The sequence below is a fragment of the Eucyclogobius newberryi genome, unplaced genomic scaffold (assembly GCF_026437365.1).
Source record: "Eucyclogobius newberryi isolate DKJ021-1_F unplaced genomic scaffold, fEucNew1.0.hap1 SCAF_12, whole genome shotgun sequence".
In the NCBI taxonomy this organism is placed as follows: Eukaryota; Metazoa; Chordata; class Actinopteri; order Gobiiformes; family Gobiidae; genus Eucyclogobius; species Eucyclogobius newberryi.
Genome location: NW_027315746.1, coordinates 14,395,721 through 14,413,631, shown reverse-complemented (window position 1 = coordinate 14,413,631; position 17,911 = coordinate 14,395,721). Strand labels below are relative to the sequence as shown.

The window sequence follows — 17,911 nt, the reverse complement described above, 5'->3', positions numbered from 1 at the left end:
TCACAGTTACATTAATGTTAAACTTGAATATTTTTGCTCAGTTCCCACAGCTTTGAGGGTCAGTGCTCCGACTAACATGGTGGATGCCCACCCGCCTCTGCTCAGCCCCTCCCCAGTCTCCCTCCGGCCTCAGGGGCAGGTGTATCGCTCCACAGACATGGGGGATAGCCCAGGTAAGAATACAGGGACTGTTTCATAAAAGAGTCCCTGTTGGATCTTGGATCATAATCCAATTCATTTACTTATGTAATTGATATACATTGTCCCAAAAAAAAAACAGTAACATTTAGACATGAATGCTCTAATGAAATCTCATAATGGAGTTTTTTACAAAATATTTCAAATGTGTTTAGCCAGTGTTTTGTTTGTTTGTTTGAGTGGCATTACACTTTTTGTTGTTGAAACGATGAGAAGCTGCGTCAACCCTTCCACTAAAATATGATCTTAGAAACTGTGATCAAATGATTCCAATTAGATTAAATAAATGTAAATAATGTATTAAAATCACTTAAGATTTTGCAATACTGTTTTTGTGCTTTTTCTTGCTCAGGGAACTTCACTCAAATTGGATTTTTTTTCTGCCACTCAAGGCACACTAGTGTTCACCGACACACTTTAAAATCAAGGTTTAACCAATTATTTAACTTATAAACATATCTAGTCATACCATTTAAACTTAGATTTCTGTCTTAGTTATAATTTAACAGATTACTTTTAATCTTATCTAACTGAACTCTAATTTAAGGGATTTAGAGAAGAGTTTTTATGGATACTCTATAAATGACAATGCGTATACCTGTAACTTATATGTTTTCCATCCATCCATCCATTTTCTACCGCTTGTTCCCTTTCGGGGTCGCGAGTGACTTATATGTTTTATGTATTGAAAATATTGATTGGAATGCTTGATATGTGTTTTTGATTTGTCACAAATATAATAATAAAACATTGTGTATTTTAAAGACAGACCCCATGAAAGTAGCTGCTGCTAATCTCAATAAAAGGACTACTGTTGTCTCTATACCATGTTTCTCCTTGTCTTGTAAAGCATATTTGAGTGTAAAAGAAAACGCTCTATATTGTGTGATCATTCCCAGTTTACAGTATCTTGACTATTAAAAGACAGCATAATATTTAGCATTTCTTTAGATAAACTCTCTCTGTTCTCTCCAGTATCATCTGCCATGAACAGCGGACCCCCAAAGAAGCGGCATCGCAGCTGGCACCCCGCTCACCCGAGCTCCCTGGTCCCTGTGCCGCCCACAGCTTTGCCCGTGCCCGCTATTCGACCCATAGTCTGCTCTCCAGGTCAGTGCTGAACCCATTACACGTAGTCTTCAGTCGCCTCAGTAAGCCCCGCCTTCACTTGACCTTCTAATGTCATTTACTCATCTCTAAGCTCATTTCAGTGTGAAGTGCATATGGCTTTTGTCTGTCAGTGCACTGTTTAAAGAGCTGTAAGAAGCTTATTATATTTGGTTTGCATAATTTTAGTTTTGTGCATGAATCGTTGGGAATGATTCAGCCGTCATCTCCATGGCAATGCTAATGGAGAGTTTGACATGATTAGAAAATAGCCTATTCCCTGTAATCATTGTTGTATTTGTTGAAACATACTGAACAACCTCAATCCATTTTACTATATAAATGTAATCAAGGCTGCAGCAATTAATCAGAACAAATGTAACTAGTTGATTATCGTTTTCTGGACTATTATCTGCAGACTCATGACAAGTGGCATTATTAAATCAAAATGTACGCCAGCCGGATTCAACTCTAATTTGGTTCAAATGTATTTTAAATAGAAATAGAAATAATTGTTTGACTGGTTGAATACTATAATTATTGTTAGTTGCATTAATGACCATAGACTAAACTACTTCTTGACTCAGGTGCTGTTATGACCGTGTCAGTGCATCAGGCTCCTGCTCCTGTTGTTATTCAGCCACAACCGGTAACGGCAGGAGAAACCGTCATCGTCCCGGACAACCTCCTTAACTCTTCTAGAGTTCGCCCTGTCATACTCATCGGTGCGACATTTGAAATCATATTCCTTAATTGCTTATCACTTAACTAATCAGACTTTTCATTTCAGGGCATGGCACTTTACCTTATTTCTATGGAAATGTGGGAGACATAATGGTGAGCCCCCTGCTGACCAGTTGCTATAAGAGCAGCCAGTTAACGGAGAAAAACTTGGAGATGATGGGCCTGAGCAGCGGTCAACTCCTCAGTGTGGAAACCATGATTTTACTCACGTTGCAGTACCTGGCGCGATTAGGTAAGTCCCTCAAATTTATATCGTTCACACTGATTTGATAACTTATTTACCAATTCATACAATCGGACCCCCAAATTCATTAGAGGTTTTTTCTTTTTAATCTTTAGCTGCAAATTGTGTGACTTTAAGCTGATCTTCTTCTTCTTAATTGACCTGTAATTAAGGCTGCTTGATTATGGCAAAAACTTTAATCATCATCATTTGGCTGAGAATTGAAATAATGTTTATTTCAAACGATTTCTTCAGATAAAATTAACCCGTAGAGGAAATAGACCAAACATATATTTTATAATGTTGTAGAACACGTTTGTTTAAAGCCTAAATTTGAAAAGTGGCTTTGATTGCATCCCAATCTGATAATACAATTTTAAAAATTGGCAAGACTTTAAAATAAGTTTCTTTATTTACATTTTAAAGCATTTCAATTATTACTCTGTTTATGAGACATTAGTAAGCGCCAGTTGTTTATTATAAGCACATACTAGCATTTATTCAGTGGTTATTTTAATAAGCAGCTTATTCATTCTCTTACAAACATTTTGTACATGGTTTATTTGCACTTTTAGTTTATAACTTTTGGTTAATAGCTTATTAGTATTTATAAGGTATTATAAGCCATCTGCAAATGCTAGTAATTGTGCTCATAAACAAATAAGAGTCATAATTGAAATCACAGCCTTACATTTAATGTAAATTTTTCTTTCATAGGGTTTGGGGTCTTTTTATTTGTTTGATATTATTGCTTGGAAGTTGTTGTATTATTATTACTAGCATATTGGCTACTGTGCTGATTTTATTCAGGTCTTTAGATTAAAGAGGGAACAATGATTCCACTTGACATAGCTTGTCCTTTCTCTTGGTGTCACTGTTGGCTCAGGTCCTCATCAGATTCCCCTGAGAGAGGAGTTGGAGCAGATTGTATTAAAGGCCATGCTGTGCTGCCCTGGTGGTCCCGCCATCGTCCCGGCTCAGCTGCCCTGGCTGGCTCGGCTCGAGGCGAGCGTTTCAGGTGGCAGCGTCCAAGTTGTGGTTACCCATAATTCCTTGGGAGAGGGCATTTCAGAGTCACTGCGAACTCTCAGTGAAGGCCCACTCCACCAGTGCCTGCCCACTTATGTAGTCATTGTATGTGCCTCCAAAATGAGCGGCAGCGAGTTTTGCGTACTTGTTTTGGGTAAAAAGCTTTGCATTTTCTACTTTTATTAATAATGTTCTGCAATAGATTCAGATGTCTCACCCAATGTGATTACCACAGGAAAATATCAAGGCCGTGCTTTAGCTGAGGGCATGCTGACAACCAATGAGTTTCTGAAGGAAATCAGCTACGAGCTCATCACAGGCAAAGTCAGTGTGCTGGCGTCTCACTTTAAAACAACATCACTTGGTGAGTAGGTGACAAAAAAGTATTCGCAGAATGCACTTCGTATGTCGTTCTGTTAAATGGATATGTTGTTTGATGTTTCCTCTTGTGTGTGACCATGGGTTCTGCTGTTTCAGGGGACAATCTGGACAAGCAGCTAATGCGGTACCAGCGCCAACAGAAGGGACAGGGCAGCCTGGCTTTTCAGGGTGACGTGACTGACCACATCCACTCTCAGGAGGCTGCCAGCATGTCGCCCCACTCCGACAGAGGTTAGACTGCCCCCAGGCCGTTTTCGACAGATAACACTTTTATAAATAGACAGGCATGATAAATGGCACCAAAAAAATCTGAGTTAACAATCATTCTGTTTCTTTTGTCTGTCCATCAGAAGAGGTATTAAACAAGATCTTCCAGATCTATCCAACACAGCTGAGAGTGGCACGCAGCCTCTTATCTCAAGTCTGCTCCATCGCTGACTCAGGCACACAGAACCTTGATCTGGGAAGGTTTTGTAAAGTGGACTTTCTTATTTTGGTTCCACCTTCTCATATCTTGGTGCAGCAGACGGCACAGCGAATCCGACAATCAGGTACAAGGACGTTTTGTTTTCCATTTTTCTTCCATAAAACCATAATGTTCTGGGTCACTGGCTCATACTCAAGGATGAATCAACCCAATTTGTTTTCCCCAGGTGTGCTTGTGGACCTTGGAGTTGAAGAAAGCTCTCAAGCCAATCAGAAATCAGAGAAGTATGTGGTGCGCTTGGATGGTGATGTCCATGCGAAAATGGAGGCATTCATGAGGAAAGTCAAACAGAACCCCTACACTCTGTTTGTCCTCATTCACGACAACTCCCATGTTGATCTCACAAGGTAAAAGCACAACGGTAACGCTGCTGTGTCTGGTGTTAAGATGTTATGTCTGGAGAGTTTTATAAACATAAATGTTTGTGAAGACATCTGACCAAAATGTATTTGATTTAATTTGTATGGGCTGTTATTGCTGGATGTGTCATGTCTTCAGGAGACTAAATATTCATGTAAATATTATGGAATGAAGTTGGCCCAGTTGCTAATCTGGTACACTGTGTTCTGCAGTGCTCTGTCGGGCTCTGTGTGCCATGGGGAGCTGCAGGGGTTGGCTGACCGAGTGGTGAACTGCCCTGAAGTCCTCACAGCCATGAACCTGCTCGTGCTGCAAGTCAGCTGTTTCCCATACACTCTGCAGACGCACCAGTCCCGTATCAGTATCCACAACGAGGTCCATTGGCCCACCAATGAAAGCCTGGTGAGGAGAAGTATACTTTACTTTACTTTACACTACTCTTGTCAGTTAAAGTTATGCTTTGTAAGCTCATACTCCACTTGTCCAGCAGGGGGAGCAGTTGCCAAAGGATTTGCTCTACTTTGGTTTGAGCGACTACAGCAAGTCCCTGCAGTGGGGTGTGGCCAGTCCTATTCTGCGCTGTGATGATGCATTTGAGAAAATGGTTTATACTCTGCTGGAAAGGTAAATGTATATTGTGCTCAAATGATTAAATGGATTATGCGGCTGGTGGTAAATTAATAAATTAACTCACTAATCATTCACTCCCTCAGACACCCGCACCTGCACAGTATGGTGATCCGCAGTTACCTGCTGATCCAGCAGTACACTGAGGCCATGATGGCGCTCACCTCGTCACCGTCTCTGCGGGACCACATCACCCCTGAGACCCTGGCCATGGTGGAGGACCTGATCAACTCCCCGAGCAGAGAAGGCTCACAAGGCCGGGGCCACATGCTGCTGGTGAGGGTTCCCTCTCTGCAGCTGGCGATGCTGGCCCGCGAGCGGCTGGAGGACGTCCGGGACAAACTGGGATTGTCCCTGTGTTTCGCCGTGCTGCTGGGTAGTCCCGTCTCCGAGCTCAGCCTCCCCAAAGTGTACGCCAACCGCATCAGGGTCAGTGCTCAGAGCCAAAAATAAGTTAATGAAGTGTTTCAGAAAGTGCACTTTAGACATAAAGTATGAAAGTAAGTGTGTCCATATCTTGTCCTTCAGACATGGAGAGGATATGAAAATGATGACTGGGCCCCAAAAATCTATGAGGATCTTGAGGGACTCCCTTGTATTGTTATTCTGACGGGCAAGGACCCACTTGGAGAGACATTCCCCAGGTAACCTTTTTTTTCCATTGAAATGTTATGGTACTGCAGTAGTATCTAATTATAGTATTTTATCATTAAATACTACCTAACTGCACTTTTTTTTTTAAAGTAACTAATAAGTTGCCTTATTATCTCTTTAGATCTTTGAAATACTGTGATCTTCGCCTGATCGACTCAAGCTACCTAACCCGCACAGCTTTGGAGCAGGAGGTGGGCCTGGCCTGCACCTACGTGTCCTCAAGTGTTGTGCGGGATCCAAAAAAAGCCATGGCCCCTGCGTTTGATGGAGAGAAGGGTCCCACTCACGATGGAGACGAGCTCGAGCGACCTCAGAGCAACGGCAGCGCAGCAACCAGAGCCTCCGGTCAGTGATTCACATCTATGATTTGAAAGAAGAATGCTAGTGATTTGAAAGGGAATCAAAATGTTGGCTTGGGTTGGGTCGTATGAAATAAAAGAGTTCAATAGTTCAATAATAGCAACACAAACTTGTGATTTAATTCTATTATACAGCATAAAGAAAGACACAATCCATAATTATAATAAAGTGTGTTGTGTGGACCCAATCACAAAAACAAAAACTCAAAATTAGCAGTCATTGACATCTGGATCTGGATTTTCTGGCAATATTTCTATCAAACTATTTCCTTATCTAAACATGTATTCATCCATCTGAGGTTTTGAATGCAAGCGTTCATCCAAGTTTGATTCTGTAAATAAAGATTTGACTCATGTTTGTGCCACACTCAGGTTCTTTGGTGGAAAATGGAGTCAGTTCTTCAGATAACGCAGAGACTTTCCCAAAGCCGTCGACGTCCCACTGCCCTGTGGACTGCGGCCCCTCGGACATCAACACGATGGAGATGGGCTCTCAGACCGTGTTCAAACAGGAGTGCGATTCTCTCGGGAGCCATCTGCTCTCCAAAGACTCCAAAACGCCTCCCTCGCTCTACTCCACCTCCTCCACCTCCTCCTCTCCCTCCTCTTCCTCCACTCAAAAGCCAAGCCAGTCGACCCAATGCGAGCGGCCCGCCAAACCTTCCAGAGTGCTGCCTCGCACCGTCATCATGTCCCGGGCCGCCTACAACCTGCTCTCCGGCGAGTCCGTGAGCCAGCTCAGCTCCTTCTCTCTTCTGCCCCACGCCGATGTGACCTGGAGCAGCCCGCTTAGGCCGTTCGTCACCGCCAACCTGCAGGGGGCAGAGCAGAGCATGTACTACAGACAGTGGACCACAGCCAGGCAGCATCACGCAGACCACGAAGCCCCCACAGTGCCACACCAGAGACGACTGCTGCTGAGTGGACCGCCACAGGTAAGAGACGCAATATAGAGCTTTAATGACCCACAAGAGAAATAAATGACTTCAACAGAGTTCACAAATACACTCATCAAAGGAGCACTACGTAACTTTTCTGTGGGAGTGTCCGCCACCTGCTTGTCTTCATGGAGATAGTATTACTTTGCCCGGAAAAGTGGCACCAGGCCAAGTTAAAGGTCAAAACTTTGGACAGTATATTGCAAGTTTATCACAATATTTTTTAAACAACTGCACCAGAGAAGAACAAATAGTACAGTAATACAATTTGGATAATAATAGTAGAGGAAATATTTATTAAGGTACAAATATACAAATTTATAAATATTTCAATTTATTATGTCAATCAACTGGACATAAAGAGGAAACATTTCATACAAACAGATCAAGAATGAAAATAGTCTATAAGAACCAGGAGCCGGTATAAGCTTAAAGGACAAAATGTACTTTTTTGAGCTTCTAACCATGTTCTGACATTGTTCCCTCATCAATAACATACCTGGAGTGGCATTTAGCTTAATTCACACTAGTTTGATAAATCCTGGATAGTAAGTCCTCTCCCTCCGAGCGTCAAAACACTGTGTTTTCTCCATCTTTGACGTGGCTTTGAAAATCTTCTCTGCTGTTTTTAAGTCCATAAATTATGCCCAGACTCACTCTGTGCATTTCTCCCATCTAATCATGATCAGTACTGCACACAACTGCATGGCTACTAACATCGCTGTGAAGACTTACCAGTTCATTATTAACCTGTATAATTCCCTCTGCAGTCAGTAGATGGCACCAAAACTCAGTTAGTCTAGTGGGAAACTGTAATGTTGTTTTTATCAACTTTTTTTTGGTTCTAAGCATAAAATGCCAAATTGAACCTACTCAAGAGCATGTTTAAAGGCTAATATAAAACAAATAATGCATCATCTTTGTCTTTTAAAGCTTGTCATTCCTTCAAAAAACAAAAACACATCACATTACTGGACATATAAATCAAAACATACAAAACATAACCAGCAAATATTATAATCATTACACTTTCCCTTATGTATTGTTCTATCATTAATCTCTTCAAATCATCTTGAAACGAAAGGGGCGAAGTAACTTGTTACGCTCATCTCTACAATTATTCCAGAGTTTCCCTTCTTTACTTTACAAACAATTCTCCGTTTGCACACATGGTCTATCAAACATAAGTTCCCCTTAAATCCTCTCTCTCACTCGATAAACAACAAATATCGTTCACAAGGACTAAGGAATTTCTCCATGTTTAACCATCTACCGGTACATAAATTGAGCAAATAGTAAATATATAACCTACACTTTATATAAGATGAGTAAGAGTCTTATTTTTAATCCATTCTTTTTGTCTTAGGTGGGTAAAACCGGTGCCTACCTGCAGTTCCTCCGCATCCTCTTTAAAATGCTCATCCGACTCCTGGAGGTGGACGTGTACGACGAGAACGAGGTCGAGGACGAAGAAGGTCAGTATAAGTGAAGCCAGATTTGTTGCGAACCAAATCGAACAAGTAACTTAATTGTCAGAGCTGTGTTTTCACTAGAAATAACTGTTACAAGTCCCGGGAACACCTTGTGGCCTGACATTGAAGATATCCGCAAGCTTTCCTTTGACTCTTTTCCACGCGACCCTAAGTTTACGAAGGCGAGTCCTGTTTACTCAGAGAAGATGCCAAAGCTCTTAACAGGTTTGAGGAAATACGCACCTGAATATATGTCTCGATGAGTCGAGTGACTGTCCAGACTGAGGAGAATAAATGCTTTAATGCTATTTTTGATGTAGATATAAAACAAGATGGGGAAAGTCCAGCTGAGCGACAGACCACATCCATTCGTCTGAGCCGGTTTGCAGCTCACAACGTGTTCCATCACTGTGAGCAATGCCACCACTACTGTGAAGAAAGCCCCTCCTCTCAGGTAAACGGAACAAACACTAAACAACAACAACAACAAAATCTATATCTTTTGAGGTTACGCTGCAAAATATCCGAGTACCGTAATTATACTCGTAAAATATACATGTGAAGAGCTCATTAGTGAAAACAGATATGTCCGTTTTGAAGATGTGTGTGTGTTGTTTTCCCTTTTTGATGTCATCTTCTGCTTGTATTAGTAAAAACATTATAGTTGAGGGGATTTGATCAGTAAGACATTAAAAAATATGTAGCACTAAAATAAATACAATTGAAAACACTGCGAGACAAAGTGTACTTTTTTTGCAAATTAACTCTCATACTATAATAATCTTTTTTTACTATAATAGTAGTATTTTTATGTTGTTTTGTTCCTATTATGGAACAAATAATCTTTGTGTGTTAAAAAAAAACAACAACACTGAAATATTTGTTCTATAATAAGATACGATAAGATAAGATAGCCTTTAATGTCCACACATGGGGAAATTTCATTGATGCAACGCAGGTAGAAACAGAAGGAAAGGACAGATCACTTATAGGAAGTTTAAAACACTCTTAATAGAAGAACTCTTATGAACAAAAGAAAAAACTCTTATTAACAAAACTCCTCTCATATCTTAATAGGGAATGGAGGAAAAAAAAAAAAAGATAAAGATAAAGATAAAGAAGAAAAGAAAAAAAAAAGATAAAATAATAATAAAATAACAATAATACAATAAAATAAAAATAAAATAAAGTAAAGTAAAAATAGCTAGCATAAGACTAAATAATACTAATACTAATGGTAAGTAAACAAAACACTCTTATTTACATCAGTTATATGCACATGAATATGGCCTTAATTGCTTGTGTTACATTATACTCTAAATAAACGCCTCAAACATCCCAGACTAGTCCAGCTTGTTGAAATTGCTTAATCCTGGTGTATTTGTGATAATAATGTATGTATGTGTGTTGCCGCAGCTGTCCGAGTGCATTTTCCACGCCTTCACCTTCAGCTCCTCCATGTTGGGTGAAGAGGTCCAGCTTCAGTTTGTCATTCCCAAATCCAAGGAGCAGCACTTTGTCTTCAGTCAGCAGGGCAGCCACTTGGAGAGCATGCGCCTGCCTCTCATCTCCAGCAGGGTAACGATGAATAAAGTCTGATCATATACATCTTTTAACACATCTTTCTGTCCAATATCAAGTAGGAGACAACATTTAATACCTCTATGTTTGACCCAAGGACGTGGACCTGTTGAAAAGTCCTATATTTACTCCAACTACGGGACGTCAGGAGCACGGTTTACTGAACCTTTTCCACGCGATGGAGGGGAAGAGTCATCTGCACATTCTGGTGGTGAAGCATTTTGAAATGGCCCTGTACCGAAAATACTGGCCCAACCACATCCTGCTCGTCCTGCCGGCCATGTTCAACAATGCTGGAGTTGGTAAATGACATCTATGCAACTCAATGAGGTTACATAAAGGTTCTGGGTTTCATTTTTCACCACTAAGCACAAGTTCTACAAAAAGGTTAAAGTCAGAAGTGGGTGGTACTCATTTACATTTACCTGAGTCGCTTTTTAAACTAATTCTACTCCTCTGCATAGCTTTATGGACTGCATACTTTTATTCCTACTTGAGTATCTGGCAACTCTATGTAGACAATATTACATTTAGATATGATTTTTGTTTTTCTCATTTTGTGGTTTGTTCTTTTTAAATTCCACAATTGATTGCATGAATTAACATATTGTCCTTCTAACTACATACTTATAAATCAGATGTTACGTCCAGTTACTAGTTACTTGAGTGGCAGTTTCCCAAAAATAGTCCTAAACTCAGTTTATCTCAATCTCAATATCTCAATATATTCAGCCATTTGCTGCATAGAAGTTGCAATAATATATGCACTTTAATGGATAGCCCTATTATTACTTTCCCTCCACAAGTAACGGTGATTACACACATCATCATACGCCATATTAAGCCACTAATAGCGGTCTCATTTTTTAATCCAAATTGGATTTATTCAGGGAAGTCCAGATCAATGTAATTTTTGTGTGTCAGAAGTAGATCAAATACAAAAGTGCAAGGCTGACACTATCTTAAAACTTGACATACTGCACCAAACAGTGATAAAACAAAGTGTTGCTGCTGTTTTAGGTGCAGCGCGCTTCATGATCAAAGAGCTGTCGTACCATAACCTGGAGCTGGAGAGGAATCGTCTGGAGGAGCAGGGCGTGAAGAGGCAGGACGTGTGGCCTTTCATCGTTATGATGGACGACTCCTGTGTGTTGTGGAATGCTTACCAGCCTGTGAGAGAGCGCAGGTGAGAGCGACCTGCAAACACAGGACATGTCACTGGAAGAGGGATTTACTCCAGACACACCTCAGTTATAGCACACCTGTCTCATATTTGTCTTGTGTATTTTAGTGAAACGCCTGACGGAGGTTCAGTTTTGACAAACGTGTCTCTGAAGCTGGCGCTGCAGCACATGGAGAACACCCCTAAAATCTCGCTGTATGCTATGTGCGGGACGAGGAAGTGGAGCAGCGCTCTGTCCCTCCGGGCTCCGCACTGTCCCTTCAGCCGCAGCCACCTCCATGACTTTGTTCTGCTCAATGTCGACCTGACACAGAACGTGCAGTACGACCTCAACCGGTGAGAGTCTGTGATGCTAGATTCTTCTGTAGTACATTGAGGCTTTGTCCTTGTAACATGATGTGTGTGTCCTTCAGCTACAGCTGTGAGGAGGTGGACTTTAATCTGAGAGTGAACAGCAGTGGACTGCTGCTCTGTCGCTTCAACAACTTCAGCCTCATGAAGAAGCACATTCCAGTCGGAGGGAACAAGGACTTCCTGGTCAAACCCAAACTTGTGGTAAATTGTTGTTGTTGATTTGTTTTTTTGCTAATGATTTCAAAAGGACCTTCATTGACCTGTCTGTTGCTCGTCAGGAGATGCAGAACCCGGCCTTCATCAGCCCGTCTCAGTACGTGTGTGCTCCCGACAGCGAGCAGACGCTGCTGGACGCTCCGGCGCAGTTCCTCCTGGAGAAGTTCCTCCAGAGCTGCAGCCACAGACTTTTCCCGATGGCCATTCACAACAGGGCCAACCCCGTCCTGTCCATCGACAGCTACCTGAACATCGGCCCCAAAGTAACCACTCTCAGGAATATTTTCAGATGCATAGCCACAAATAGTGCTTTATTTTACGCTCTTAATTAATAATTAACTGTTATTTATTTTGAAAGTAAACAATTCCTTATATATGTTTTTGTCCTCAGGTTTCTGTGTGCTACATCAACTCTCGTCCACACTCCATCAACCTGAAGCATCAGGGCCTGGTCTTCAGTGGGCTACTGTTGTACCTGAGCGACTCCTTTGTCGTCTCTGGACTCCTCAAGAAATTCCACTTTCTGAAAGGTCATCTCACTTCACTCAACTCAACTCGTTTACTTTTACAGGGCTTCTTTTTTAAAGTAACAACAGCACTTTAATTCAAAGTTGATATTCAAACTTTGCCTTGTAGATAGACTTCAGAGTAATGAGAGTAATGAACCTTGCCACCGCTGAGAATTGTCTTATTTTCAATGTTGTAAAATTATAAACAAGCAATTGGTCCATTATTATTTGTCTAACCCCTCCATTTGAGGTAAACTTGACCTATGATGTAACCTCCAACCAAACCTTTGAGTCCTTATTGACACTGTGGTTGGCTGTTCCCAGGCGCGACTCTGTGTGTGATCTGCCAGGACCGGAACTCTCTGCGACAGACCATCGTTCGGCTGGAGCTGGAGGACGAGTGGCAATTCCGGCTCCGAGACGAGTTCCAAACGGCCAACTGCAGCGAGGACCGACCCCTGTACTTTTTAACGGGACGCCACATTTGAAGATCTGAACCGAGCGTGTGGACCTAAGCCATGGCTGACTGTTGCTCTAAGAATTATACAAACTGTCCTATGATGAAAGAGCATCACTAGCATCACGGCTTTGTTCCTGTATTTCATGTAATCAAAGCCGCAAAAATGATAATGTGACTATTGACGATTGTATTGCGTGTTCGGGGCGCTCCTGAACATGTATTTTTATCTCAGGGTTTAAAAAGAAGAAGAAAGGGACGTTTTTTGAAGAGATTGTTTCCTTTATACCGTGTTATATTTTGTCGTGTTTTAATTTAAGTTGATACCAAAGACATCCTCTGCTGCACCTTTTGCTTGTCACTATGCGATTTAATCTTTGCTTCTTAATATTGAGAGTATAACATTTGGTATGTTTTAATGTAGTATTAGTACATAACCATGCGTCATAGTACAATTCTTTGGCTTGTTTTATGTGCTTCTAATTCTTCATTTAAGGTTTATACTTTTTATCAAGCATTAGTCAATCAATCAACAGCAATCACTGCCAAATGTATTGACAAAAGCAATCAGAATGATGGAAAAAAGGGCCATCTTTGGTACTGAAAAGAGCAGCAGGTCACACAAATGCGTACTTGAAATGTTTTTATATTTTCTGCACAGGGTTGTCCAAAGAAAATGCCTTATTGGTGATACTGAAGTCCCTTAAGTCTTTTGGACCAACAAAAATGAAGAAACTGTGGAAAGAAAATAGATAAAACAAAATGGAATAATTTCATTTTGGACTACTGTTTAAAAATGTTTACATTACTAATATATTGTATCATCCCTTTTACAATGAAGGGCCTCTAATGTTTTGTGTATTTTTGCCAGTTTTAGTCTTTGTGCAAGACAAGAAGAATCTACCTAGATGTGTGCTTACCGTAAAGTCTGTAAACTTTCTTGATCACGTTTTTTGTGTTGGAAAAAGTCCATGTTGTATTCTTATTTATTGAACATTTTGGACTGATAATCATAATAATGTAATATTGCATGTTGCTTATTACAAGTGGCTGTGTCCCTTTTTGTTCAAAACCACTCGCGCACGGCCCAGAATGATTCCTTTTAGATGAATGTTAGTGGGGTGGGAAATGTGAACTTGCACTATTCAGGTCATCATCAAAAGAATATATTTCTCACAACAACACATTAGGTCCCAATGTGTCATACGAATCGATCTACAGCTGCCCATAAAATATTGTCTTGTTTGTATATATTAACACTTATTATGCAACTTGCTTTCACAATCTTGTCTAGACTACATTGCAGCCCAGTGGAAGCCTTGGTATCTCTGTGATCTACCTCACTCTGTATTTGTGTTTGAAGATTGTGAACACATGATCTTAGGGCCATGCTTTTGTTGTTGAAATTTATGAATGTAATAAAACGACATGTGCGTTTCTTGAAGAATTTGTGTTGATATTATTTTTGTTGCCAGAGTTGTGTTTTCTTATCTTAAGCGAAGCAGTTACATCACCATGGAGACGAGCAGCTGGCAGCCCCCTACCAGAAGTTACATAGTGCACCTTTAAAATGTATTCAACCCAACAACCTTATTTATAAATCATATAAAAGTCCATGATCTTGAGGCATCACTCTCTAGATTTAGATTATGTGCATTTTAGTAGAACTTGTAAAGATGGTCAAATATTGTAAGAAAAGCTTAAGTCTTCCAGAATATTTTAGTCACACGTCAATGATTTAAGTGCAAAAACTGCAGGATGTGATGTCCTCTGCTGCCCCCTGCTGCTGGAGCACGCATGCGCAGTGCCAGGTGCGAACAATCAGTCAATGAGCACTATAAAAACAGACTGTGGGCTCCTGCTTGTACCCGCTCTTTTGGCTCACACAGGTAAGTGGAAGTGTCTGTGTGAATGCAGTGTCTAAGTTACAGTTGATGTTCTTTTAAAGGACTATTTGCGTCTTTATTGAGAATAAGCCCTTTTGTGGAGGTTTGTAGGCCTAGTGAGTGCCTGCCGAGCAGACATTAGTTTATTTTATTCCGAAGGCAAGTCTTACCCCAGAGAAGCCAATGGGGAAAATATTTAAGGAAATCTCAAAGAGCCACATTTTAAATGGGCTATACTTCATGTAGTTTTAATGGTTCAAACTGGGATGTGTGGACAGTTGTGGGTCAAGCTTCTTGTGTCTTCTTGGGTAATTGGATAAACTTGGACAGAAATGTTAACATGATGATGTTTACGCTCTATGGTTAATGACTTTGATGCAATTGTACCTGAGGTAACTTTATCATGGTTTTAGTCAGTTAAGTAGCAGATTGTAAGGGGAAATAAAACTTTCAGGATTTAGTGCTGAGAGGTGACACTGAATCCCCCTGTGATGGGCGACATTCCATCAAAATGTAGCGGCCACGCGACAATTTTCTGATAGTTTTGAAATGATCCAAAAGCAATTTTTGGGAATAAGTTATAATTTGCAAAGTAATTTTAATGCATTTTGGCCCTTGTTTACAATAGGGTTGCTAGGTAACTGTTACGGAATTGCCTCATGCCACATCTGCTGCTTCTGGTTTTGTTTTGTTTTTTGTTCTAAACTTCATCCAATAAACCCTTTTCACATGGAGCTACTGAATTAACTTCATGACAGCGCCCGGCTATTTCCAGTTGCTATAAAAAGATCTTCACTTTTTGTCTAATTCATTCTCTCGGAGATGGAAGTCTTGATCAAATGAAGCAAGATAAAAATGGCACTGCAGAGGTCAAGTTACAGACCTTATCACTGGCAGCATGTTGACCTTTACATTATGGAGGAAACTTTCATGTTTTGAAGGTGTTAATGTCTCATCGAAAAGGCAAATGTAAAACGGATGCACTTGCTAAAAGTGCATGCAAAGTCAAGTGTTTTTGTAAACCGCTTAGTCTAACATTATGGATTGCATTTATTGTATATTCGCATTGGCTTAGCTATAAACTCACTTTTAATGAACGTTTAACTGTCCATAGGTGAAGCATGTAAAAAAACTAGGGCCCGGGGGCCAAATGCAGCCCTCAGACCAATTTTTGTTGGCCCTCCAGCTTCCTGCTATGTTTGCCCAAAAAACAAACTAGTACTTTTTACTGTGAAATTGGGAAAATTCAGGCATATTGATGTTATACCAACCTAATGTTAATAATCTAGGTCTAATTAAAGGTGTGGCGGCTCATCGCAATTACGCCAAATGCAAAATTTCGAATGATTCACACAATTTCGACATACTAAAGTTGTTTGTGGCCCTCTGCCCGGTTAAGTTTCAAAATGCGGCCCTTGGTGAAAATTTGACACCCCTGATGTAAAGGTTTTAACATGCCTGTGAGTGTCAATCTATAACTTGCTCTCTGCTTTAACTATTTTTTTTTTTTTTATTTTATCCAGACTTTTCGAATTCCCCATAAGTAGAAAAAGCTTCAGTTGTCATCTGGGCTCGGTTAGAAAAATTAGACGTTTCGACTCTTGTGGACAGAGTTGTTTGTTTCTTTCCACTTCAGGAAGGCGCCGCCCAATGGGCTGGACTTACCACTGAATAGTATAAGTATCGGAGTTCTCGACCTAAATTCTTTTGACAATGACTCTTGGATGAGAGTCAAACGTCTACTTTTTTTCTTTTTTCTAACTGAGTCCAGATGACAACTGAAGCTTTTTCTACAATGGAACACGCCTGGACGAATGAGGGATTACACCGACATGCTTCCCCATAAGGAATAAATGCGGCAGGAAGTGGAGCTCCACATTTTTAAGGCAACAGGAACTAGCTGCTTGTTTTCATGAAAAGGTCCATGGATCTAAAGGGCCCATTTTATTCATTTTATTTTAATGCAATGCATGAATATAATTTTCACAACTGCAGATCCGAGATGTCTGGCCGTGTAAAGAAGGCCGCGGCCCCCAAACCCACCAAACCCGTCACGTCCAGGTCCGTGCGCGCCGGGCTCACGTTCCCGGTGGGCCGCCTGCACCGGCTGCTCCGAAAGGGAAACTTCGCGCCGCGCATCGGGGCGGGCGCGGCCGTCTACCTCGCCGCGATCCTGGAGTATCTCTCCGCGGAAATCCTGGAGCTGTCGGGAAACGCGGCCAGGGACAACAAGAAGAGCAGGATCGCCCCCCGCCACATCCTCCTGGCCGTGAAGAACGACGAGGAGCTGAACCGCCTGCTGTCCGGGGTCACGATCTCAGACGGAGGGGTCATCCCCAATATTCAGGCCAGTCTGCTCCCCAAGAAGACCAAAGCGTCCAGCAGAGTGGAAGAGGAGGAAGTCAGTGGGAGCAAAGATGTGCAGTCCCAGGAGTTTTAAGAGCACTTTTCTACTTCAATACTGTTTTTTAATAATTGTAATAAAGGGTTTTTTAAACTAAGGCTGACTTCTATTGTGTTTCTCACTTTCTGGTAAAGGGTTATGTATTGAAGCCCCATAGCTTAATTCAAAGTTGACTTAAACTTTAGACTTTATAAATGGCAAGGAGCAATTCTCAGCTCTGGAGTTGTCCCATAGCTCACCACTAGAGGGCGCCCGTATCACAGCACACTGACCTTGAGCTGTGCTACTTTAGGTCACTGCACCTCACTGATGGCAAAAGATTGTTTTAATGATTCAAATAAAGGCACAAGTTAATCAAAGGCAATATGGCCATTTGGAACCTTGTTAGATAGTCCTCCTGCATGGATCATATTGAGTGCTATACGTTTTAGCTGGATTGTAAATATGTAGTTTACCACTAAATCCACAAAATGAGTGACAGAAATGCAGTAAATCTTTTTATTCAATATTACAGCATAATATACTGCTGTGCATATAGTAGCATTTGTGGTGTTTTGATCTTTTAAAATGTTTTGCCATTTAACAAGTTTTTTTTTTTTTTTTTTTTTTTTTTTTGTCATGAATGCAGCGTCTCCAGTCTTTTGTGCTTGATGTTGAAAACATGAGACACATGCTGTTAAAGCAGTTTAGTAGAGTATCCTGTATCATGAGGTTTTTGGGCAGGGGTTACCTAAATATTATA

General features: G+C 41.0%; 2 protein-coding genes across 6 annotated transcripts in view; both read left to right on the top strand.

Moving 5' to 3' along the window:
• The window catches only part of greb1l (GREB1 like retinoic acid receptor coactivator), a 54,285-nt gene extending 39,959 nt beyond the window's left edge, over positions 1-14,326 (top strand). For 2 of the 5 annotated variants that reach the window (XM_072440904.1, XM_072440903.1), the window contains exons 9-34: positions 42-173; positions 1,174-1,308; positions 1,893-2,030; positions 2,096-2,281; positions 3,159-3,455; positions 3,537-3,665; positions 3,779-3,913; positions 4,033-4,233; positions 4,336-4,516; positions 4,742-4,931; positions 5,017-5,153; positions 5,243-5,585; positions 5,685-5,800; positions 5,932-6,155; positions 6,542-7,104; positions 8,474-8,582; positions 8,661-8,804; positions 8,900-9,033; positions 9,996-10,157; positions 10,258-10,462; positions 11,181-11,346; positions 11,452-11,679; positions 11,757-11,898; positions 11,976-12,176; positions 12,305-12,443; positions 12,747-14,326. In XM_072440904.1, the coding sequence (XP_072297005.1) occupies positions 42-173; positions 1,174-1,308; positions 1,893-2,030; positions 2,096-2,281; positions 3,159-3,455; positions 3,537-3,665; positions 3,779-3,913; positions 4,033-4,233; positions 4,336-4,516; positions 4,742-4,931; positions 5,017-5,153; positions 5,243-5,585; positions 5,685-5,800; positions 5,932-6,155; positions 6,542-7,104; positions 8,474-8,582; positions 8,661-8,804; positions 8,900-9,033; positions 9,996-10,157; positions 10,258-10,462; positions 11,181-11,346; positions 11,452-11,679; positions 11,757-11,898; positions 11,976-12,176; positions 12,305-12,443; positions 12,747-12,910 (4,901 nt within the window). In that variant the 3' untranslated portion in view covers positions 12,911-14,326. The remainder of the gene's footprint in view (positions 1-41; positions 174-1,173; positions 1,309-1,892; positions 2,031-2,095; positions 2,282-3,158; positions 3,456-3,536; positions 3,666-3,778; positions 3,914-4,032; positions 4,234-4,335; positions 4,517-4,741; positions 4,932-5,016; positions 5,154-5,242; positions 5,586-5,684; positions 5,801-5,931; positions 6,156-6,541; positions 7,105-8,473; positions 8,583-8,660; positions 8,805-8,899; positions 9,034-9,995; positions 10,158-10,257; positions 10,463-11,180; positions 11,347-11,451; positions 11,680-11,756; positions 11,899-11,975; positions 12,177-12,304; positions 12,444-12,746) is intronic. The other 3 variants (XM_072440907.1, XM_072440906.1, XM_072440905.1) reach the window with 3 other exon arrangements.
• Positions 14,327-16,764: 2,438 nt separating this feature from the next.
• On the top strand, positions 16,765-17,205 carry LOC140355679 (histone H2A-like). Its single transcript, XM_072440338.1, has one exon. The coding sequence runs from the start codon at positions 16,768-16,770 to the stop codon at positions 17,203-17,205; it is 438 nt and encodes a 145-aa protein (XP_072296439.1). The 5' UTR covers positions 16,765-16,767.
• Positions 17,206-17,911: the final 706 nt, after the last annotated feature.

Coding starts and splice junctions, on each gene's coding strand:
- LOC140355679 (XM_072440338.1), top strand. CDS start 16,768: ATGTCTGGCCGTGTAAAGAAGGCCGCGGCCCCCAAACCCACCAAACCC.